Source organism: Vidua macroura, chromosome 17 (genome assembly GCF_024509145.1).
Source record: "Vidua macroura isolate BioBank_ID:100142 chromosome 17, ASM2450914v1, whole genome shotgun sequence".
In the NCBI taxonomy this organism is placed as follows: Eukaryota; Metazoa; Chordata; class Aves; order Passeriformes; family Viduidae; genus Vidua; species Vidua macroura.
The window spans coordinates 1563462-1588498 of record NC_071587.1 but is presented as its reverse complement, the minus strand read 5'-3'; the positions used below and the strand labels follow the sequence as shown (position 1 = coordinate 1588498).

At 45.1% G+C, this 25037-nt stretch overlaps 1 protein-coding gene across 1 annotated transcript in view; it reads right to left on the bottom strand.

The window, feature by feature from the left end:
- Positions 1 to 7510: 7510 nt before the first annotated feature.
- CPNE1 (copine 1) overlaps positions 7511 to 25037 on the bottom strand; it is a 37288-nt gene continuing 19761 nt past the window's right edge. Inside the window, exons 2-11 of the mRNA XM_053993401.1 lie at positions 24730 to 24858; positions 24027 to 24214; positions 23183 to 23274; positions 22875 to 22948; positions 15763 to 15849; positions 15615 to 15671; positions 14373 to 14428; positions 8933 to 9066; positions 7743 to 7804; positions 7511 to 7598 (exon numbers count right to left, since the gene is read on the bottom strand). Of these exons, the coding sequence (XP_053849376.1) occupies positions 7767 to 7804; positions 8933 to 9066; positions 14373 to 14428; positions 15615 to 15671; positions 15763 to 15849; positions 22875 to 22948; positions 23183 to 23274; positions 24027 to 24070 (582 nt within the window). The 5' untranslated portion in view covers positions 24071 to 24214; positions 24730 to 24858 and the 3' untranslated portion in view covers positions 7511 to 7598; positions 7743 to 7766. The remainder of the gene's footprint in view (positions 7599 to 7742; positions 7805 to 8932; positions 9067 to 14372; positions 14429 to 15614; positions 15672 to 15762; positions 15850 to 22874; positions 22949 to 23182; positions 23275 to 24026; positions 24215 to 24729; positions 24859 to 25037) is intronic.

Below are 25037 nucleotides of genomic sequence, written 5' to 3'. Positions count from 1 at the left end.
ACCATCCTTTCACCAAAGTGCCCAGCAGCTGTCTGCACTTCCTCTAAAACCTGGAGCCCTGAGGAGAGTAAAAGACAGAAAACAGGCAAAATTCTGCCATCCTAGATCAGTAGCTTCTAAATTTAGCTTCCCATGGCTTTTCACATGGGCCCACACCCTTGCAGCTCATGCTCCTAAGTTACAACTACAGGACTTGTGTCCCTTGCTCACATTTCAGCCACTTACCTGTGGGTAAAGAGCATCTCCTTCAAATTCTGGTCTGCTCCCACAGTGGGAAGAAGTTCCTCAGACCCACCTCTACCACTTCTTGGCCTCTTCCTCACCAAAACAGGAAAGGTCTCTTCTACCATAAATGAGTTCTATACCTGGAGATACCTCAGCTTGCTGCAGAACAGTGACTTCACTCCTTACAGGGCAGACACAGAGGACTCACTCCCTTTTGCATGGGAGCTGGCAGAGGTTTAACAAGGAGCAGCAAAATGGGCTTCAAAATAGACACCCAAAAAGAAAACAGCCTTAGATTTCTTGTATGCATAACGGAGAAGGAGAGGTCTGCTACAGGCTGTAAGCAGCTGAAAACACAAGTGAAGGATGTTCTCAACCAAAGGAGCAGTTTCTCAGAGACAACTTGGCAGTTTTCCTCCCTCTCTTCCGCACCTGCAACACATTTCAGTTTAGACAGCCACTCAAGATGAGAGGTTGCTTAGTTTCCTTCAAGACTAAGTCTTGAAGTGCAAGACTTAGTGCAAGAAGTGCAAGAAAATGGGGTGCTGCAAGTTAAGTGTCAAGAAATACAGTCCAGCTTTCTCTAGAGGAAGTTGGCTGCTGTTTATGTAACCTGGAGAACATATCATGGTCAAATTAGGTTTGAATAAAAAACTAGAATATAATCATCTTGGCTCAGCAGTGCTCCTGACCCCACAGCCCCTCAAGCACAAGCTACCTAATGGTAGATGGGGTGCGGCTTCCTCCCTCATACATTAGCGGCTAGAGCGCGGCGACCCTGAGCCCAGCGAACAGGAGCGGGCAAACGGGCAGGCAGGTCTCCGAGGGCGTGGCACGGCAGTTTGTGAGGCAGTTCACGCAGGCAGGGCAAGCAGGCAGGGTTGCAGCCTTTCCTGCTATAAGGTATACTGTGTGTTGTTTGCGGTGTTTGTGTTGCTTGGTAGGTTTTAGGATTCTGGTAGTAATGGTTTTTATACGATCGAAAACTGTAGTCAGTATGAGTGTATGTAACCAGATGGAACCCTCCAAAAAGGATGCATCTGTCCAGACACATTCCTGTGTGGACTGTTTGAGCCACTGAGTCACTGCCTGTGGTGTGAACAGGTGAATGATCTCCTTTCACTGGTGGCTGAGCTTAGAGAGGAAGTTGAAAGACTAAGGAGTATCAGGGAAAGTGAAAGGGAAATAGATTGGTGGAGTTCTGCCCTTCCATCCTTGAGGGAGACCCACCAAGAGTCAGAGGACTCCCATGCTGTCAGGCAATAGAAGGACACCTGGTAGATGAAGAGGAGTGGAAATGGGACCCTGCTTGGGGAGGTAATAATAAAAATTCCTCCCAACCCCCATCCCCTAGCCAGGTGCCACTTCAGAATAGGTATGAGCCCCTGGATCTGGAGAGTCAGACAGATTACTTAGAAGAAAATTATCTGCCCAGTGAGCCTCCCAATTATGATTCATTTGTAAGATGGATCACCACGTCTAACATCAAAAAGAAAAGAAGGGTAATCGTAGTGGGTGACTCCTTTCTGAGGGGAACAGAGGGCCCTGTATGTAGACTGGACCCGCCCCAGAGAGAGGTCTGCTGCCTCCCTGGGGCTCGGGTATGGGATATCACTAAGAGACTGCCTGGCCTCATTCAGCCCTCTGGTTATTACCCATTGTTGATACTCCAGGCTGCAAGTGATGTGACTGAAAAGAGGAGTGTCAGGACAATTAAAAGACTTTAGGGCACTGGGACAAGTGGTTGATAGGACAGGGGTGCAGGTAGTCTTTTCCTCAGTCCCTTTGGTGGCTGAGAAAAATGGTGAAAGGAATAGGAGAGCTCACATTATCAATAAGTGGCTCAATGGTTGGTGTCATTGGCAGAATTTCAGATTTTTTTATCATGGGGTAACTTCTATGGCACCTGGCCTGCTGGAACCAGATGCTCTCCATCTCTCTGTTAAGGGCAGAAGGTTTTCAGCTCATGAACTGGCAGACCTTTTTGAGAGGGCTTTAAACTAGGTTTGAAGGGGGAAGGGGATCCAGCTGGGTTGTCTGGAAGCAGGCCCAAGGGTGGTAAGCCTGAGTTAGGGGTGAAATCAGCAGCCCAGCTGAGGTGCATGTACAGCAATGCACGCAGCATGGGTAACAAACAGGAAGAGCTGGAGGCCATGGTCCAACAGCAGAGCTGTGATGTAATCGCCATCACAGAAATGTGGTGGGACGGCTCACGTGGCTGGAGCACTGCCCTGGCTGTCTACAAGCTCTTCAGGAGAGACAGGAAAGGGAGAAGAGGTGGAGGGGTGGCCCTTTATATTAGGAAGGGTTTTGTCGCTATAGGTATTGAAACTAATGACGATGAAGTTGAATGCCTATGGGTGAGAATTAAGGGCAAGGCCAACAAGGCTGACATCCTACTGGGAGTCTATTATTGTCCACCCAACCAAGAAGAAGAGGTGGACAACTTATTCTAGAAACAGCTAGAGAAAGTTTCAGGTTCATCAGCCCTTGTTCTTGTAGGAGACTTCAACTTGCCAGACATCTGCTAGGAACTTAATACAGCTGAAAAAAGGCAGTCCAGGAAATTTTTAGAGTTTGTGGAGGACAACTTTTTGTCGCAGCTGGTGAGTGAGCCCACCAGGAGGACTATTTTAGACCTGCTGTTTGCAAATAGAGATGGGCTGGTGGGAGATGTGGTGGTTGGAGGTCACTTGGGGCACAGTGATCATGAAATTATAGAGTTCTCGATATTTGGTGAAATCAGGAGGAACATTAATAGGACTTTTACATTGGACTTTCAGAGGGCAGACTTTGACCTATTCAGGAGACTTATTCAGACAGTTCCTTGGGAAGTAGTCCTCAAAAATAAAGGAGTTCAGGAAGGGTAGGCATGCTTCAAAACAGAGATCTTGAGGGCACAGGAACAGACTGTCCCTGTGTGCCGAAAGACAAGTCGACGAGGCAAATGCCCAACCTGCATGGGCAAGGAGGTTTTGGAGGAATTTAGGAATAAAAAGAAGATGTATCATCTTTGGAAGGAGGGTCAAGTCTTTCAGGAAGTATATAAGGGGGCTGCTAGAGCATGTAGGAAAAAAATAGGGAGGCTAACACTCAGTTTGAATTTAAAATGGCGACTTCTGTAAAGGGTAATAAAAAATGTTTTTACAAATACATCAGTGGTAAAAGGAAGGGTAAGATCAACCTTTGTTCTTTATTAGATGTGGAAGGGAACTTAATAACTTCAGACAAAGAGAAGGCAGAGGTGCTTAACCTCTTTGCATCAGTTTTTAGTGAGAAGACGACTTGCCTTCAGGACAACTGTCCTCTTGGGTTGGTCAGTGATATTAGGGGGCAGAATGGTCACCCCATTATCCAAGAGGAGGCAGTCAGAGAACTGCTGGGACACTTGGATATTCATAAATCCATGGGACCAGATGGGATCCACCCCAGGGTGATGAGGGAGCTGGCAGATGAGGTTGCGAAGCCGCTCTCCATCATTTACCAGCAGTCCTGGCTCACTGGGGAGGTCCCAGATGACTGGAAGCTGCCCAATGTGACACCCATTCACAACAAGGGTGGGAAGGAGGATCCTGGTAATTACAGGCCAGTCAGGCTGACCTCAGTACCCGGTAAGGTCATGGAACAGTTTATACCGAGTGCCATCACACAGCACTTACAGGATGGCCAGGGTGTCAGACCCAGCCACGGGGGTTTTAGGAGGGGTAGGTCATGTTTGACCAACCTGATCTCCTTTCATGACCAGGTGACTCGTCTGGTAGATGCAGGAAAGGCTGTGGATGTGTCTATTTGGGCTCCAGCAAGGCCTTTGGCACTGTCTCCCACAGCACACTCCTGGAAAAGCTGCAGCCCACGGCTGGGACAGGAGCACTCTGTGCTGGGTTCAGAACTGGCTGCATGGCCGGCCCAGAGAGTGGTGGTGAGCGGTGCTGCATCCAGCTGGGGACAGTCACCAGTGGTGTCCCTCAGGGCTCTGTACTGGGACCAGTTCTGTTCAACATTTTTATTGATGACATGGATGAGGGTATTCAGTCTCTCATTAGTAAATTTGCAGACGACTCTAAGCTGGGGGCGTGTATCCATCTGTTGGAAGGTAGGAGAGCTCTGCAGAGAGACCTGGAATGGTTGAATGGATGGGCAGAGTCCAATAAGATGAAGTTTAATAAATCCAAGTGCCCAGTCCTGTACTTTGGCCACAATAACCCCCTGCAATGCTATAGGCTGGGGACAGTGTGGCTGGACAGTGCCCAGGCAGAAAGGGACCTGGGGGCACTGGTTGACAGCCAGCTGAACATGAGCCAGCAGTGTGCCTTGGTGGCCAAGAAGGCCAACAGCATCCTGGCCTGCATAAGAATTGTATGACCAGCAGGAGTAGGGAGGTCATTCTCCCCCTGTACTCAGCACTGTGCCATGTCCAGTTCTGGGCCCTTCAGTTTAGGAAGGACATTGAGATGCTTGAGTGCATCCAGAGGAGGGCAACAAGGTTGGTGTGAGGGGCTTGGAACACAAAGCCTATGAGGAACGACTGAAGGAGCTGGGGTTGTTTAGCCTGGAGAAGAGGAGACTCAGGGGTGACCTCATCACTCTCTACAACTTCTTGAAGGGTGGTTGTAGTCAGGTGGGGGTCGGTCTCTTTCTCCAGGCAACAACTGACAGAACCAGAGGACACAGTCTTAAGCTGTGCTAAGGGAAATACAGGTTGGATATTAGGAAAAAGTTTTCTACAGAAAGAGTGATAAAATACTGGAATGGCCTGCCCAGGGAGGTGGTGGAGTCACCATCCCTGGATGTGTTTAAAAAAAGACTGGCTGTGGCACTCAGAATCGTGGTTTAGTTGAGGTGTTTGGGCATGGGTTGGACTCGATGATGAAGGTCTCTTCCAACCTAGTCATTCTGTGAATTCAACCCCAAGTTCTGTTTTCATTCAAGCTTGTAACTTAAGTTTCAGGGCCTGGATCACAAATGCAGTCTGCCAATGTATTCTCAACATCTTCTGGTTTATCAGGTAGAACAAATTATTTTGCAACTTCACAGTAAAGGAACATCTTATCTTGTTGCAGGAAAGGGCTGTGGAATTCAGCAGTCTTAGTGATTAAAGGGGAACAAAATTAACAATGATGGACAACTGGCTCAGCTTTTTTTTTTTGGATCTCACTGAACCTAGGCTAACTCAGATACTGAAACACCACCATCCACATTGCTGGAAAACAAAGGGGAAAGTCCAGGAAGGAAATAAGAGTCCAGACATGTTATCTAAGTCAAAGTAGAATATTTATTTCAGTAACTGAAAGTGTTGATACTTGTAGTGCAATGACAAGCTCAAGTTTCTTTATCTCTACTTGGAAATGAACCATCTTCCTCAAAACATTTGTGCTTTGCTATCATGTGCCTGTTCTACAGTCCCCATATCATGTAATGCACGCTTCACACTACTGAGGATAAGGTGGCACCTCCTTGGAGTTCCACAGATAAGTTACTTCTCCATTTTGTAACTTATGTGATATAAAGAATTCACTCAAAGTACCTTCATCTCAGTGTTTCCAACTGCAGGATTTTTAAAGTCACATTAATGTGACTCATTAATCTCACCCCAATCCCATTAATTAATGATTAATTCTCATTTAACCCCCACAAATAAGCAAAGTGCAGCGTTCTTGAACCATAACAATGGCTTCAAGCAGGAGTTCATCACAGAAAGAAATTTTGTTAATAGAAAAATGTGGTTAAAAAGAACACAGAAAGGTACGGTCACTGAAACATAAAAAAATATACTGGCACTTTATGAAGACAACAGGAACTACCTCAGGCATCCAACCAACAGTCTTTGGTCACATCCATTTCAAGGCAGCTTTATAAAAGACACCTATCAAGGAGCACAGGGTAAGTGTCATAACAGCAAACACAGGTGCAACACTTCTCTCACCAAGCTCAGCAGTAGAGCAGCTCAGTTCAGAGGCCCACCCTGATAGCGAGCAGCAGATGGGCTGTGTCAATCAACTATGTGTGGTGTGATGTGTCACAGTGTGTTGCTGTTGCAAGGTAGAAAACCAACAAGGTCAATGTTTCTATGACAAAAACTTCCAGCACTTGGAGGTTTTTCTGTATTTACATTTCTTCCAATAGAGATAGGAAAGATCAAAGACTCAGCCCAAGCAGGTCAAAGAAGTGGTGTGACTGGTGCAATCTCAAGGCACTGAGCATCCACAGTGTGCAAGAGAGAGTGTGGCTGCAGGCAGCTCTCCTTCACCCCAGTGCTACAGGTAGCCAGGGCTAGCCTGAATCTACATCGCCTTGATTTCTGGCAGTTTCGGGGGGGCCGCCGCTGCCATTCATAGTATGACACTAGCAGCTTAAGACACTTCAGCCAGAACCATCTGGGCAAGTGCTTCCTGGGGAGCCTGAAAAGAGAATGGAGAGAATAAATCAGAAATACCACAAAGAACAGATTTGGTAGGCTAGTGAAACACTCTCTTAGAGAATTCGGAACACCTGCCCCGCTCATTCTGTTTTAAGAATTGCTTGCTACAGTTTTAGGAGCACTTCCAGTCAGTCTCAGTGAGCACTGCTGATGAAAACCGCTTGTTCTCACCTCAACCTCAGATTCACAGTCTTTATGTGGCCCCAGTCTGAGTGAAAAACTGCCCCAGCCATTAGCAATGTCTCTCATTTTGGGTTTTCATTTGAATCATTCAACCCAATTGACCATGCAAAGTGCATGAACACCAATGCAAAAGGGGAAGTCGGGGAGCTGATGAGTGACTGGACTGCTTTCAACAGCAGGGAAGACTGACCTCAACTTCAGTCACTCATGGGCCTCAACATCAGAGACTGAAAGTATGATCTCAGTTCTTTGCCTAAATGTTCGTATCCCAGGACAGAGAACATCCCCTTTAATCCTGCAATAGCCAACAGATAGTAGGCGAAATCAATTATACAATGAAGGCTCTCAAGAACTGCAAGACAGCAAGACACAGCTTTGAACACAGAGGCCAACATCTCAACTCTCACTGGGAACAAGCAGCACAGGCATGCCCTCTGAGCATGCAGCTTGCTGCCTTGTCAAGACCATGGTCATTTTTAGGATGCATACATCCTGGCAACGGGACTCTTCTGAATTTAAAAAAAAAAAAACATACATTTTTGAACTGTTGGGGAGGCACAAACTGGACGATGTCCCATGCAGCTGGCTCTCCTGTCACAGACTTCAGAACACCGCTGTCTCCATTAAGGAACTCCATTGCTTCAAAATTGGCTTCACCAACACCAACAATGATAATGGACATGGGCAGCTTAGAGGCATTAACAATGGCTTGCCTAGTTTGGTCTAGATCAGTGATCTCTCCATCTGTGATGATCAACAAGGTAAAGTATTGCTGAAAAACATGAGAAAGCATACAGTTAGGCATTTCAACACCAGAGCTCACATAACTGAAGGCAGATAGAACACTCCCTTATGCTAAGAAAGAAATCAAATGTTGATGTGCATGAGACAAAACCAGAACATTAAAGAAACTTACATTCATTCGCATTTTCTCCTATGCCTAATGATTTTCATTGTGCACTTCCAATATTCTCTGTACTAGAAAAAAGAGAAAGGATTAAGTTCAATTTATAAAGAAAAGTTACATCAATTGGCAAAAAGTACCAGAGACAAAAAGTACTACTAAATAAACACAGCTGCATACGAAATTCACTGATAGGTGCTGTTTTACTGACTGGTGTTCACAAAGGCTAGAGATATTTAATATCCCTGCAGTTTAACTCAAAAAGCCTTGGTTCTTTTTTATCAATAATTTAAATTAGAAGTATTAGAAATAATGTAGAGATATTTAACACATTACGAGAATTAGGAAGATTTCCCCGAAGTGCTGGGAAGGTTAAAAAATACCCTCAGAAATGCAAGAAATGGATCTCCTTAGCCCAAGTGCCTCTCAGCATGGGAAATGTATTTGATATACACACAAACATTAAGTAGCACCAAAAATACTGACACAGCTAGGAGATAAAACAAGTAGCACAGTATATGTCAAAATTCTTTCTGATTGGTCTGTCAAAATGAAATCAGCTAAAATCTATCAGGACATCCAAGTCCTTCATTCTGAAGCAAAACAAATGAAGTTTAAAGAAATGAAGTAAAATGTTAACACCAACCATGGCCACAGCAGCACACAAACAAGCCCATGACCATAGAGAAGCACAGATGCTCTGCAATCAGCACACTGATTGAACAGTTCTTAGACTCCATGCCACTATAGTGGGACGAATAGTCAAGCCCTCTGGTAGCTTCTTAGAGGTTTTTTCTCAACATTCTTGAGAGCAGAACTGTTCGGCACAAAACTCTATTCTGTGTGCATGCCCTACAGATGACAGAGCTTGGTAAGAGAGATTAGAGCAAGGCAACTGCTGCCTCAGTCCAAATGGTTGAACAGCCAACACAGCACCCTGTACATTGCAACAGTAAGTACAGTGCCAGCAAACTAGGAGAGAAATAAATATCACTTGAGCAATGAAACTAATGTGTCTACCCAGTATAGGTTCATATCAGTATGTACCAAGAGAGCATCGACATGCTGGCAGCAGAAGACCAAAGATGTGATTTGAAGGAGGGAAGGTAACATCAATTTACTATTCCATTCTATTCAACCATCAACATGGAAAACAGAAACATCAGCCCAAAGCAGATCCACAGTAAAGAAACTGCACTCACTGCAGTAGTTCCTTGTTGCAGCAAGTGTGCTGCAAACCTTGCCATGTGGTTTATAATAGGAGAGAAGTTGGTTGGCCCGTAGAGTCGCATCAGAGGCAGAATCTGGCAGTAGTCTTCCACTATTCCTTGGATCCCTACAACACAAGGAAGGAAAGCTGCCACAAGAGCCCACAATTCCTCCAGTCATTATTTTATAAGCATTATTAAACAGCATAGCCAGAAACAACTCACACAGCTGTGAACTCCCAAAGGGAAATAAGCAGCAGCACAACAGGAAATACAAGAAGCACAGACATGAAAACAGTGGACAGCTGCAGAGATTGGATTTGCACATTTCTTCCCCATTCTACAATTCTTCACATCAGTCTTTGTGCCTTTAATATCACAAAGCTCATGATTTTAGCTTTTGAGCTGGCAGGGCTGATTGAGAAGGCTTCAAACTAGGTTTGAAGGGGGAAGGCAATAAGACCAGACTCGGCAGACATGAGCCTCGGCAGACGTGAACATGCCAGCATTGGGGGTGAAATCAAAAGCCCAGCTAAAGTGCATCTATACCCTGCTGACTTTGAAGTGTGAGAGTTATCACCGGAACACACTTGCACACTTACAGAGACAAGCCAGGGATTCCTATGGTAATAAAAGCCAAAAGGGAAATAGCAGAAAATCATCTCAAAGGAATGATGAGTATTCCTCCAGGAAGGCAATAAAGCCAACAGCCCAGCGAAGTGCTTTACACCAATGCAAAGAGCACAAGCAACAAACAGGAGGACCTGGAAGCTATTGGTGCTCCTAGAAAGCTACAACTTTGTGCCCTTATTGAAACTTGGTGGGACACCCGTGGGAATCCTGTCACTAGAGTACAGCTATTGATGGCTACAGGCTGTCAGGAAGGAACAGGAGAGTAAGGAGAGGTGGAGGGGTTGTCCTCTATACCAAGAGGTGGACTGAGTGTAAAGAGCAGCCATGTGGGTAAAAATCAGATAGAAAGGCTGTGGATAAAAATTAGTGACCAAGGCAACAAAGGAACTTCATGGTTGGGGTCCACTACAGGCTCCTGATCAAAGGGAGCCTGTTGATGAAACCTTTCTGCTCCAGCTACAGGAGGCTCTTATCCTGCTGGAGGACTTCAATTCTCCTGATGTCTGCTGGGAAAGTAGCACAGTGAGCTGTAGGCAATCCAGGAGACTCCAGGAATGCATGGAAGATAACTTCTTGACCCCGGTAATCAACAGCCCTGCCAGAGAGGATGCATGACTGGATCTGTTGGTCACCAACGCAAGGCAGCTAATTGGGAACGTCAAGATCAGAGGCAACCTGCACTGCAGTGATCGTGCATTGGTGAAATTGGCAGTAAAATTAGGCCCCCGAAGGTTAGGAAAGCAGACTTCCAGCTCTTCAGGCAGACAGTCAGTGGGATCCTCTAGGATACTGCCCTCAGGGACAAGGGAGAAGAACAAAGCTTGGCAGATTTTTAAGGAAGCCTCCATAGAACACAAGAGCTAGCAATCCCAGGAGCAAGAAATCAGGCAAGGAAAGCAAGAGACCAGTATAGCTGAGTAGGGAATTGCTGGTCAAACTAAAGGGAAAGAAACAAATGCATAGACAGCTGAAGCTAAAGCAGATCACCCAGGAAGAGTATAGAGATAAAGTTCAGTTGTGTAGGGATGGCCAAGGTGGAGCTGGAACTGAACCTGGCAAAGAAGGCAAAGAGTAAAAGGAAGGGCTTCTACAGGCCCATTAACCAGAAAAGTCAAAGGTGTTAGCCCCTGATCAACAATGCTGGAAAACTGGTAACAACAGATGAGAAGGCTGAGGTACCCAATAGCTTTTTTGCCTCAGTCTTCAATGGCAAACTCTCTTTCCATACCTCTTGAGTGGATGGGCAGCAGGATGAGGACTGGAGGAGCAAAGTCCCTCCCACTGTAAGTAAAGATCAGGTGTGTGATCACCTGAGGTATCTGAATGTACTTAAGTCTATGAGACCCATAGACGGCTTCACCAAGGGCAAGTCCTCCCTGACCAATCCTGTGGCCTTGCACAATGGCATAGCTCAGTAGACAAGGGAGGGGACAGAGATGTCATTTATATGGACTTCTGTAAAGCCTTTGACACAGATCCCCACAACGTCCTTCTCTCTAAATTGGAGAGAGATGAACTTGATGAGTGGACTGTTACATGGATAAGAAAGTGGTTGGACAGTCACATCCAGAGAGCAGTGCTCAATGGCTCAGAGTCCCAATGGACAATAGTGAAAAGTGGGGTCCCTCAAGGGTCCATATTTGGACCAGTGTTGTTTAATATCTTCATTAGTACATGAAGGGAACAAGTGTACCCTCAGCAGGTTTGCAGATGACGCACCTGAAGGACAGGGCCATCCAGAGGGACCTGGACAAGCTTGAGAAGTGGCCCACGGGAATCTCCTGAGGTTTAACAAGGCCACATGTTGGTGCTGCACCTGGGCTGCGTTATCAGTCCCAGTATTGATCCAGACTGTGGCAGGAACAGATCGAGAGCAGCCCTGATGAGGAGGATTTGGGGGTGCTGGTGGATGAGAGGCTGCACACGCCCAGCCAGGTGTGCTGGTACCCAGAAACCAACCATGTCCTGGGCTGCATCAAAAGAAGTGTGGGCAGCAGGTCAAGGGAGGGGATTCTGCCCCTCTAGTCCCCTGAGGTGAGGTCCCATCTGCATCCAGGGCTGCATCCAGCTCTGGAGTCCTCCACCAGGTTGATCAGGGGGATGGAGCACCTCTCTTAAGAGGAAAGGCTGAAAGAATGGGGTTTGTTCAGCCTGGAAAATAGGAGGCTTAGGGGTGACATAATTGCAGCCTTCCAGGTCCTAAGGGGGGCTTACAAGAAAGATGGACAGGGACTGGTTCAGCAGCAGGGGCCAGACAAGCCAAGGCACGTCCCGTTCACAATACTGGAAACACCAATACTACGGATCCATCTAAATTGGCCTATTCCTGGCTTGTATCAATGCAGCTTCATTTGCCACTGTTGTTTACATTGTCCATCATCAGGTTTTAGCATGGTACCACTCAAAACTGCTACACAAGGACCCTAAAAGACCACAGACCCAGATCCCAGTGAGGCAGACAAGGCTGAACTGAGAAGAAATGCTTGGATTTTAGCACTGAATTTCTAGTTCCACTTTTTGTTGGCCTAAGACCAGAGAAAAAAGCTTATTCAAGAATAATTCTGTGTGACAGCATGCTGAGAGATCTCAGCCCTTAAAGGTCATCATCTAGTTTTGGGAGCTGCCCTTAAATACAGCAGGGGTGACCCTGGCTGGATATGAGATGCCCATCAAGCCATTTATCGCCCCACTCTTCAGATGGACAAGGGAGAGAAAATACAATAAGGCTCATGGGTCAAGATAAGGACAGGGAGATTGCTCAGCACCCACTGTAATAGTCAAACCAGATTTGACATGGGGAAATCAGTTGAATTTATTGCTAATCAAATCAGAATAGGATAAAGAAAAGTAAAAACTAAATCTTGAAAACATCTTCCCCTCACCCCCCCTCTTCTGAGGCTCAAATTCACTCCTGAAAATTCTCTCTCTCCTCCCCCCTCAGTGGCACAGCAAATGGGGACTCTGGTCAGTTCACATGTCATCTCTGCTGCCCCTTCCTCACTCAGAGGAAAGTCTCTCCTCACTCCTCCCCTGCTCCAGCAAAGGGTCACTTCCACAGGAAACAATCCTCAATAAACTTTTCCCATATGAGTCCTTCCCACAAGCTGCAGATCTTAATGAACTGTCCATGTAGGTCCCTCCCACAAGATGCATTCATTCAGGAACAGGCTGCTCCAGGGAAGGGTGTCCATGGGCTGGTGGTGGGTATTTCCTCCCCCATGGATTCCATGGACTACAGAGGCACAGCTGTGTCACCATGGTCTTCACCACAGCCTGCAAGGGAATCTCTGCTTGAGTGCTTGGAACACTTCCTCCTCCTTCTTCTTTACCAGCCTTGGTGTCTCTAGTATTGATCCTCTCACATATTCTCACTCCTTCCCTCTGATTGCTGCCACACAGTGTTTTTTTCCCCCTTCTTAAATCTATTATCCCACCTTTACTGATGGACTTGGTCTTTGCCAGTGATGAGTCTGTCTTGGAGCTGGCTGGCATTGGCTCCATTGGATAACAGCAAAGCCTCTGGCAGCTTGTTAGAGAAACCACTCCTGTAGCCCCCACTACCAAAACGTTGCCCTACAAACCCAATATAACCTGCACCACCTCCCTGAAGAATCACAGAATCACAGAATAATGAGGTTGGAAGAGACCTCTAAGATCATCGAGTCCAACCTATGCCCTAACACCTCAACTAGACTGTAGCACCAAGTGCCATGTCCAGTCTTTTTTTAAACACATCCAGAGATGGTGACTCCACCACCTCCCTGGGAAGACTACTCCAGTGCTTTATTATTCTTTCAGTGAAATTTTTTTTCCTAATATCTAACCTGTACCTTCCCTGACGTAGCTTGAGACTGTGTCCCCTTGTTCTGTCAGTTGCTGCCCGGTGAAAGAGACCGACCCCACCTGTCCACAGCCTCCCTTCAGGGAGTTGTAGAGAGCAATGAGGTCACCTCTGAGCCTCCTCTTCTCCAGGCTAAACCACCCCAGCTCCTTCAAACGTTCCTCACAGGGTTTGTGTTCCAAGCCCCTCACCAGCCTCGTTGCCCTCCTCTGGACGCACTCAAGCATCGCAATGTCCTTCCTAAACTGAGGGCCCAGAACTGGACATAGCAATCAAGATGCGGTCTCACCAGTGCTGAGTACAGGGGAAGAATGACCTCCCTACTCCTGCTGGTCACACAATTCCTAATGCAGGCCAGGATGCCATTGGCCTTCTTGGCCACCAAGGCACATTGAATAGATGGCTATGAAAAAAAGCAAGCTTTTAAGACAAACTTTAAAAGAGAGCAGTCAAACATATCCACATTGCTGGTGAAGAAACCCTGGTTTCTAACAGTCTCAGCAGATGGTGGCTCTGGAATCTTAACAAGCACAAGCACAGGGCTGAGCTGAATCCACTGGCACCTGTAACCCAGCAGAAATAACCAAGTTGAAGCAATGTACTAAAAATTTTAGTACAGACTGACAATCAATTAAATCTAGACCCCTTCACTGAAGGTTATGAAGCTTGCACAGAAATCTGCATCAACACACATCTGCTTTTGTCAGCATCAAGGTGAGAGTAAAGCTATATTTACCCCATGTCTTGGTGCTGCATTTGATTTCCACCAGTTGTGAAATAAACACAGCACTTCAAACATCTCCCCTACTCAGTGGCATTATTAATAAAGAGGTCTTCTCATCTTGGCAATAAGGGTTGCTGGGGTTGAAGTTCAAAGCAAACTCATGAGATACCTTGAGAAATGGGACATTACAGTTAGGGAATGGACAGAGCAAGGGCGGAGCATTGTGAAGTCCCTACCTGCCAGCTAGGAGGAACCTGAGCTCCAAACCCAAATGCAGGAAAACAGCTTGTTGCTGGAAAGAAAGGGCAACAACAAAAATGAGAAAGAGCAATTCTGTAATAACTCACTCTTTGGTTTTATTCACCAAAAGTAGCTGGAGACCAAGGCAGAATTCCTGCCATAAGGAATTGGTACATCATCTAGCTGCCCATGGCCTAGCACCAGGTATCCAATGGTTTCAGGCTTAGGCTTGAGACTTAGATAATTTCTCTCAGTGCAGCACCCCACAGGACTCTTGGGAGATTTCCAAGTAGCAAGAGAACAGCCAGACCAATCCCAGCCTGGCTACAGGACAAAGCAGACAAACATATCTACTCCCATTGCTCCCAGCGTCCATTCCCATTGAACCAAATAGGACATTCACGTTTGCAATGCATCATCTGCAATAAGGGATCAGTGCCCAGCTGAAGCATCAAGGGACTCAGAAGGCACAAGCCAAACACATATGCCAAATTATGAAGGACTGCCATTGCCCTCCCTAGCACTGACAGAAGCAAGAGGAAACAGTAGCAGCTCCTAAAGGGATCTCCCAAGGAAAGGCAGCCCCTCACTCATTAAAACAGTGCAGGGCTAGAACAAGTTGTTCTAGTCACACTTTTGACATGGTGACTAGATCAGTCAAGATCATTACATATGTGTCATAATCCTGGACTACACTTCCCACTCTCCAGATAGCAATCAGGTACTCATTTATCCCATCTGGGCTGATGTAGTGAAGAGAATCTGGTGACTTGGGATCTCCATTGGACGCGGTGAAGTCTACACCCAAGAACATGATGGCAGCAAGTCACTGATATGTCAGCACAAACAAATTAGAAGAACAAACTATATCCAGAAACAGGGGGTTAGCTCAGGCCCACACAGTTCCTTTCCTCCCAGGCACACAACAGCCCTACAGAGGGACATGCACACAAGCCTGCATGCCTTTTCCCACTTAGGTACAGGTATTTCTAAACCACAGCAATCCTTTCCACTGACAAACTGAATTTCTCAAAAGAAGTTTAAGAAGCCCTAGCTCCAATAAAGTGCTACTTGATCACAAAAAGCAAAAATAGAGTATCCTTTAGTGTTTTGCAGACTTCATCACTGCAAATTCATACTGCATTTGCAGTCACTCATGCTGCCAATAAAAGTACTGAACACAACCTCACTGCTTTTGTCCTGTCATCTACCAGTACAAGCAGTGAGAAATAACTCACCATAAAGTTAATCTGGCCTCCCATCACATAGTCCAGAAATGAATAACCTGTCTCAATCTAGAGGAACAGACAGACATTGTAACACCTACTAATTTCACTATGATCAGAAAATAAAAAAAGCAAAAAACCCCAACAAAAATCGTCCTACCTTGCAGGATTTTATCCTAATAATGCCAGAGTTTTTGTAGTTGTTTTTATTTTGTTTTTTCTCAGGATGAAGGCATTCATATTCCACCTACAGAAAGCAAGCACAGAAGCAAATTCCAAAACATGTGCCTTTACAGGAGAGCAAATTATTGAAACAGTGTCACACATCCCACAATTTCAGAGTTACCAAAATACCCAGCAGAATTAAGAAATTTAATTTTGAAAGGTCTGCAACTACTTTGGCTGCAATGTGACAAGCTAAACAGGGTGCTTTTGCCACCTAGCACTGGACAGAGGAAGCAAAAATCTCAGAGTGGGGAGGCTAAAAAAGCCTAGGCCATAGGTTTCCAGTGGCAGTGCTTCCCTGCTTGGATTCATTCACATTGGTTCTGAATTCACAAGGGCTATAAAAAAAGGCAAGAACCTTCCACCCACTTTTGTATTATGCCTAATCAAGTTCGCTGGCAACTGGAGTAGTCCTGGGCTACGCCCTGTGTGCAAATAGAGCTGCCTCAATTCAGGTGAATCTCAGCTCCAGGAGAATGACATGTCAGGTTTTCACTGCAAACAGACCAAAACCAGCACCACCAGCATGTGATTCAACTTACTCTAGACTGGATGACCAAGGCAAGTGCCCCTTGGAAGGACTGCTGTTAGCTGTTAAAGTGACCAGAGTGCTAGGAGGGTGACCAGCTCCAGCACATACATTATATGAGACAAGCTGTGCTTCTGGACTCATCTGTTACAGCACCAACAAGCACTTCTATTTTCACTTGACTCAGCAGAGGCCAAAGCAAGCTGAACTGCTGGGACAAGTAGCTCAGTGGACAACAGGGCCAGCAGATAACAGGCTCAAGGATATTTTTAGAAATAGGAATGCTAACAGAACCCAAAGAAAACAAAGAAATATAATTCCCACACCAGTTTTTATTCTTTTAAAATGTTGGCTCAGTAATACAAAAATACGCATGTTTGGAGGCAACAACTGAAAGTGCATGTCTGAGGTCAATATTAGAAAGGGTTTGAAAACCTGAAATCTGGACTAAGTCAGCAGGGGCTGAGGAAGCTCACCAGAGAGCCAGCACCAGCTGTCTGCACATGCGCCAGGGTAGTTTCCAAAGTGCCTATCACGTCATGTCAGCCATCACTGGCATGATCTGCACACTGCACCTGAAAGGAGGAGGAAGCGGGCAATGGGCAGGCATCCTGCACTGGGGAGATTGCCACGGCTCACTGCCCCATCTGCTGTCTGACAGCTCTGCATCAATGCTGGTGAACTCCCCCATGCCATCAGCAATGGCGATGTTGGCCACATCGCTAACTGAAACCCAGGAGCAAAGACACACAGCCAGAGTAAATCTCAAGAGAGGAACAGGTTCACTTCCTCACCCATTTAAGTATGCATGGTGAAAACTTTAAAAAAAAAAAAAAATCTTCCCCTGGTTTAAATGTAAGAGATTAAATAAATAAATAAATAAATATTTAAAAGAAACATTAAAACTCCCCAGCATTTCATAGTCCAAATGTGTAAATATGAGGTCATTCAGGACAAGATATGCAACTGGGTTAATGGGAACAAGCAAATTAAAACTTTAAATCTAAGCTATGCTCTTCTTTTCTGTCCAACAACAGTATCAATTTACAAGGAAATTCTAATTTCCATGGAACAGTAAGTCTGTCTCTTTCTGCATCTTATACCAACCAAATTATAAATACTTTATTAATAAACAGTAAATTTTATGTCAGGATGAAGGCTTCAGAACTAGATAAAGCAAAACAGCAATGCATTTACAAATAAAAATATACTAATAACTGATTTACAGCAACATGGTGTCATAGCTCTCCACAAAATCACCAGTGAGGAGCATTCCTAACCCCCTGTTCAACTGCAGACCACAAGTAATTCCAGAAGCAGTCAACTAAGGGACAGTTGTAAGGAGCTGCCTCCTCCTCCTCTGAAGCTCACATGCCACACAGATTTAGGAACTCTCTATCTGAGATCTGTCATTAGAAATCAAGAAGTTGATGTTACTCCAGTATAAACCACAGTGACAGCTTTCTCCTAAGGACAATGGGACAAGATGAACCCATGGGTAACACCCTGATAAGGATATCAAATTCAATGGCTAGATATCTGAATTTGACACAGGGTTCTTTAAAGGACTGTTCAGATCTGCTGGGGGTCTTCCACTGGTATCAGTGGAAAACCCATACACACAGTCAGGTGAATTATGGCTTAATGTAGTCACCTAAATGGGAAGCACCATGGCATCCTTCAGTGTCTTAATGGCAAAAGATACCACAGAGACTGTTCCCCCTCCTCCTCCCCCATCCTTCCCACTCCACTTCTGTTCTTCTCATCTAGACACTCCACCATGAAGCAATTCCTACCCCTCCTGCCTGAACTTTACTCAGCTTCTCCCAACAATTCTGATGTTTGCACATCATCCAAAAGTGACTGGGTCGTGCCAGAGGGGCCTCTCCTGTGCAGAAGCCTGGGTGCAGACTCCCAGTGAAGGGTCTCCTTTATGCCAGTACACCTGGAGAGCTTCAGGGAATCCAGCTGCTGCCATCTCCACACACCTCCTCTCCCCTCATAGCCATGCCAAGGACCAGTTCAGTTATTGGTTCACAACATTGTATGGCTTAAAACAAACCTCTTTTTACAAGGGTTTTTTTCTAAGACTAGCCAAGATTCGCTGCAGGCAGCCCAAAGAGTGCTGCTGCTGCAAACAAAGCCCTCCAATACTGCAGGACACTGTACAGAGTTTTTTATTATTTCTTATGCAAATGAACTCTCCAATACTCATTACAAGCCATGGAATACAGTCAGCAAGGAAAAGGCCCCTTTCATCTACAGGAGGAACTTTCAAAATCCATAGAAAATTATTTTGTCTTTGTGTATATGCCATGAAACCTGTGAATACCAACACCTACAAATTTCTAATTTGCTACTTCTATTTGCTACATTTGCTATTTCCATTTAAGTAACTATGGGGCTGAGCTGCTACTTTCACTTATTTTTCATAAAACTGTCACAAAGATTAGGCTGTGTCACAAATATGAGCTGTTCCTAACACAGAACAAGGAGAAATCACTCTGAATCACAATGAAGAAAGAATTACCATAATACTAGGTAGCATTTGATCAAAAGATTTACGTTCACACACATATTCAGTATGTAATCCTCACACACAGCTGGCAAAGTTGTTGTTTAGCAGATACACCAAAATGGCTCCTAGGTAAATTTTTGGAAGCCTCAAACAGTAGCTTTCAAGGGACAAATTCCAAATGAAAAATGAAACACTAGTGCAATATTATATACTTCAGTGTTGTTAGTGAAACTCCTGACTGTCAGTCTAGACTCCCCTGATGAACTTCCCCAGCATGTTAAGGCTATCATTTGCCCACACATCAAGAATTTTGGCTTAAATGAACTAACAGAAAAAAGCTATCCTTTTGAAGTAGATCATTCTGAAGTGGATTCCAAAGCATAGAAAGCTTCTAAAAAACAAACAAAACAAAATAACAACACAAATATTTTTGGGCTGTAGTAAATATAGCCCCACAAAACAGCATGTGTAAACCATGTCATGTCAATTCTAACAAATGACAATATGCACCACCTAGTCACCTCCTCTATATGCTTGCTGCACACTTTTGAATGAAGATTACTTCTTTCTGACCTAAGACTGTTGATTCCCCACCAATAAGAGCTCACAAATATCACTTAGAACACTGCCACCTATCAACAAGCCCAGCACACCTGTTGGAGGTTTGGATTTTTCCTTTTTCTTTTTTCTCTCAAGGAATTTTTCTCCCATTTGTTGCCTAAGAAGGACAAAAGATGTGGCCAAGATGGGGAGGAGGGGGCAAGGGGTGTAGTTGGCTGCACTCTTTTAGCTGGGGAGTGAGCTTGGTAGCTGGGGGGGATTTTCTCTTGTGAAGTGCAGAGATACCAAGACTTAGCTGGGGGTCAGGGCCTGGGCTCAGCCCTCTCTCGCACACTCTCGCTTTTGGGATCAGAGGTCACGGTTGCGGTTTTGGTGCTGGACTGATTGTGGTTTGGTGCTTGACTGCTTCTGCTCAAAGGTTTCATCACTGCGGAGTTTTGCCCTTCACTGCTTACTCTGGGTGAGCCTCTGCTTGTAAGAGCAGCCATTGAATTGGGACCTTTTCAACAACCGACCTCACTGGGAGAGACCCTCATCAAGTACTTGGGTGCCTCAGGGGAAACCCAGGACCCCTCTCCCCCTCTGGAGGGAAGGCCTCCCTGCTGCTTGTGGGAGCCTGGCTGCCACTGCGGGACCCCCATTGCTCCTGCCACAGCGTCAGGCATTTTGCTACACTTTTTTTGCCACAGGGGGTTACACAGGGGTTTGCTCGCCTCTGCTGTTCCAGCTTGCCGCTTCCGAGGTTCCTGCTGCAGTGCATTTCACCAGCCGGAGGTGCAGCGGGACCGGCTGTCCCTGAGGGTTCCAAAGGAAGCCCCTTCTCCATCCCTTCCGCCAGCCCGCCCGCCCTTGCCGTGTGCAGAGAGGCGGCCGAGCTCGCGCCACAGCGCCCCCTGCAGCCGCGGGGGAATCATCGCCCTGCCCTGCCCTGCCCGGCCGGGAGCCAGCGGCGCCCCCGCTGGCTGTGCCCGGAACTGCGCCGCAGGGGAAGGTGCCTGCGGCCGGGAGAAGGCTGCCGCTGGGTCTGTGCCTCTGGTCGCTGCTGCTGCCGGGCTTGGTGTTTGTTTGCCTTGCTGGACACACACACGCTAGGAAGGAACTGCTATTCCTCTTCTCATATCTTTGCCTGAAAGCCCCGTAATTTCAAAGTTATAATAATTCGGAGGGAAGGTGGTCATATTTTCCATCCCAGGATGGTTCCCACCTTCCTTGGCAGACACTTGTCTTTTAAACCAAGACAACGCCTGAACACCTATTTCCAGGTTAATAATCTTAGTAATTATTAGGAACTACCATACTGCACAAAGAACAACATTAGCATGCATGCATTTTGCTAAATCTTCCATATCAAGCTTTCAGCATGAGATTTCTTCAGAGAGAAGATGAAGTAAAATTCTGCAAATGTAAGGCATTTAGGTGTTAGAAAAGTAGAGAGAAATTATACTCACACAGAACAATGTATGGATTTAAATGCCTTTAAATTATCAATGTATTGCTTAGAAGAAAAATTAACATAAGTTAATAAGTTGCTATCAGATTTTCTTTTGTGGAAACATATTAAAAGATGTAGTTGTTCTGCTACACCTCCACAAGCAATGGCCACAGAGAATTAGTTATCATATACAAGACCACAGGGGAATGCAGTTCTGACTCAAAACTAAATTTCTACTTGAAACAAATAGAAAAAAAGTCAGGAAAACCTTCCAGTCTCTTGAGTGGATAAATCTGACAGATACCTCAAAGTCCTCTCTGTGTTAGTATCCCAAGGCACTTAAGTTTGTCCAACATCTGCAAGTTTTTCAGTTAACTTAGAAAGAGTGCTAGAAAGCCACAATGAAAAAAACCAAACCAACCAAACACCCAACCAAACAAGACATCGCCACCAAAGCTCAACTTGAAACCCTGGCCAGAATATGAAAAAAACAGTTACACTTCTCCTTATGACTAATCCTTGGAAATTGTGACACTTCTGCATTTCCTGACTTCTCAATTTGACAACTCGTAGTATTTTAAACCAGACATATATCTGCCACACTACAATTCTAGAAAGGCGATCTAATAACTTAAATATGACTAGACAACCTGATAACTCATAGTTAGCATCAACAGAAAATGGATGACTTGGAACAACAAAGAGAATTTCTAAAGGCTGTACCTTGACAGGTTTATTAAAATCTCCACCACAGAAAGTTTGCAAGGGAACAACTGAACTTCCTCCAGCATGGATTTAAGTTGTTCTTGCCTTAAAAATATGACAGCATAATGTCACATGAGGAATACAGCATGCAACTCACTAGGAATGATGACATGAGGGCTCTTCATGGCAAGTTAAGAACAGCCTCAACCAGTTCAACCCTGGCACATATCAATGGCCAAGCAACAGCTCTGCAAGAAATAAAAGCTTGATGCTCTCAGTGAAGTTAAATTTTAGAGCCAAGCTCAACACCATTGAGAAGAGAGACCCTCTTCTCACTTGCTGTCTGTGATCAGACTCCTTACTCAGGTAGCTCCATCCAGTCACCAGGCAGCAAATAAACAATTTGCTGCAGCCACAGTGAGCAGAATACCTTTTTATAGGATACTTTCTCTGCAAAACTGGTGCAAAGCATAAGCAGGAGTGGGACTCTCACTTTGAGTAAGAATAAGCTGTCTGATCAACTCAAGGAAAACATTGTGTGGAAATTCTACCTCTGATCTGTACATGAGCTGCCATGCTCCAGCATCGCTCTGCTTGTCAAACTCCAGAATTGGATCCAATTTACCTAAGAAATCCTGCACACAAAAACCCAGAAGTAATCAGCCTCCTCTATATTTCACCAAAATTAGTAAAGAATTAACTAAATAGTAGGCAATACTTCAAAAAAGAACAAAGTCAAACAAACTATGCATTAATTTTCTTTTCTCAGTTTTATTTTCCTTTTTAAAACTGCTGTAAGTGTAACACTTTGTAAGTGATCAGCATTTATCGGCTCCAATTCCAAGATCTCCTCCTCAAATCACTTTTGTCCCTATAAATCATATCATTTTGCTAACTGAGAATTAGGTGACTAAATCACTGTATTGGTCTTCGGCTTAAAACAACATTGAGCAGAACACCTAAACTTCCACCTTTTCTTCTTTAACAAAAATATAGAAATATCAGTTCACTGGAGACAATTATATAAGTGATTTGTATTCATGTACAGAATATTTCAAAGCCAAAATAATACCTTAAAACCTAAACCTGGCAGTTGAATTTCTAGTTTGACATTGTGGACTTCAACATGCAATTGTATCTCCAACTTACTCCATTGTAAATAACATAAAACACAGTGAGCCTTTGCTCACAAACTAATTACTGGCTTAGCTGAATGTCTGCAAACACAGATATTCCTGCCCAAAAGGTACAAAATGTAACTACTAGAGAAGCATGCAAGATAATTTTTTTTAAAGTCAATACCTTTTTGTCCAAGTTTTGGGCTTCAATTTCCAGGTGTACAACCCTGGTATCCTTAATCTCCTCTGCTGAAATCTCTGCCATGGAAATTTAGGGGGGAAAAATGTAAAAAAGAAGTCACAGAGTTTTGCTTATATTTTGCCTATAAAAGAAACTGTAGTTTCTTTTAAATATAAAAGAAACTGTAGTTTCTTTAAAATATCTCTCTCCTGTATATATGTAGCATTTGAAGATATACTGAGAAGAAACCAGAAAAGCCACTTTATCCCAGACAACATATTGACAGAGTTTTTTCCAAACAAAAACCTTACCTACCATAATAGTGCCCTTTCCTGCTGGCTTTCCCTGCTTCAGTTCCAGCAGTCGGGTAACACTGAGCTGGACAGTGTTAGAAGAGCTGGATCTACGGTTAGAAGACAGATAACAAAAATATCATTAAAGAAAGAATTATTCTTCAGGTGCAAAGTTTTCAAACTCTCATAAAAGTTCTAAAACTATTTAAATGTGTTTCCAACAGTGACAGCCATCAGTTTGTGCTCCTGAACAGTCTGAAAATAATCTTCTTTCACTATCCAGGAAACAGTGCCCACAAACACGTGTCCAAACTTAACTTTAGCTTCCTATTTTTGCTACCTTTTAGACGCAAGAGGCATTGCCATCACAAGCAGCCAAAAAGCTACTAAAACTTAAAATACTAGTTAATTTATCAAGTCTTTCTTTAATAATATGAATCCCACTTTTCTTCTCCTACATAGCTATACAAACCCCTTCTCAGGAAATGAACATAGAATCTCAAGTAGCCTTATTTCCCTTGATTTACTACCTGATGGTCACTTTGTGCAAAGGAAATTCCATGAGAGCCCTCCAAGCACCATGCTTCCTTACTCCTAGACTGCATTTAGTGCTACAAGTGCCTCCTAAGTTAAGCAATTCATTACAAAATACATGTATTTCAAACCTTTGCTTTGTGATCAAAATAATGATTTTTCTAACCACATTCAACGGTAACACAAACAAACATGTTTAACGGTGTTTTCAAATTTGAATATGTTGAAGCCTTTGACAAAGCAGGTTTTCACATAATTTTTCATAATAAAACCAACTCTCCCTGCTATTTTGTACATCTTGTACATCACTTAACATGTCTACACGTACCTGTCCCAGTGTGCACTCAATCCCTCCCAAGTAGTCATCATCATTTAAATCAAAGGACTTGTTATCAATGTCATACACACTGAATTTCAGCTTCCGCACTTTCTCAAAGTAGTAGTCCACAACCAGTTTCTTTCTTTCACAACCAGCAGAATTCAGGTCTTGGCAGTTCTTGATTTTTTCTGTGTCATCTATCCACACAAACACAGGAGGAAAGCTGTTGACAATGAGTAAGAAGCCCATATTCTCCCACACAGCTTTTTACCTGCACCAGATGGACAGGCACCAGCAAGGCTACCCACCCTGGACCATGCCTCATGCTCAGTGACAAACTGGGATGACCGATGGCTCACCAAGAAAGGAAATGGCATTGAAAAACACTGTATGGGAAAACACTGAAAAACATTGTATGGGGAAATTCTGAAAACTAGGGGGGAAAGACTGCTGAAACAATGTATTCTGGAGTGTGCGCTCTAGGGCCAGTCATATCGTTACAGGCAAATGAGCCTCCTGATGCAACTCTGAGCAAACAAGTCAGCAATTAAAGAAAACACTGAAGGTTTGAGTGTGGGCAATGGGACTGCTCACCAGTCGTAAATCTGAATTAAGTATGTCATACATCTGCCAGGAAAACCTACGGGATGGAAAAGGGGAGACTCGGCATATTTACAGCCACCGGCAGCGCACGGCCACGGGCCGCTCTTACCTCAGCCCACCGGGCATCGCCCGCGTCCTGCAGCAGGACGCAGAGGGGGTCCGACCTGGAGCGCAGGTCTCCGTCGAGGAGGCCCCGGCAGGCCACAGACCGCTCCATCCGAGATCCGCACGCGGCCATCTGCGGGCAGAGCACAGCGTCAGGCGGCCCGGCCCGGACCCGCGTGCCCCCGGCGCGGCGGAGCGGAGCCACGCGCGGCCGGGGCGGGGCCGCGGCTACCGGCGCTCCGCGGCCCCTCCCGCCCCGGGCCGCGCGGGTGCGGGGGAGCGCGGTACCTCCGCGCCGCCGGGCACCAACTG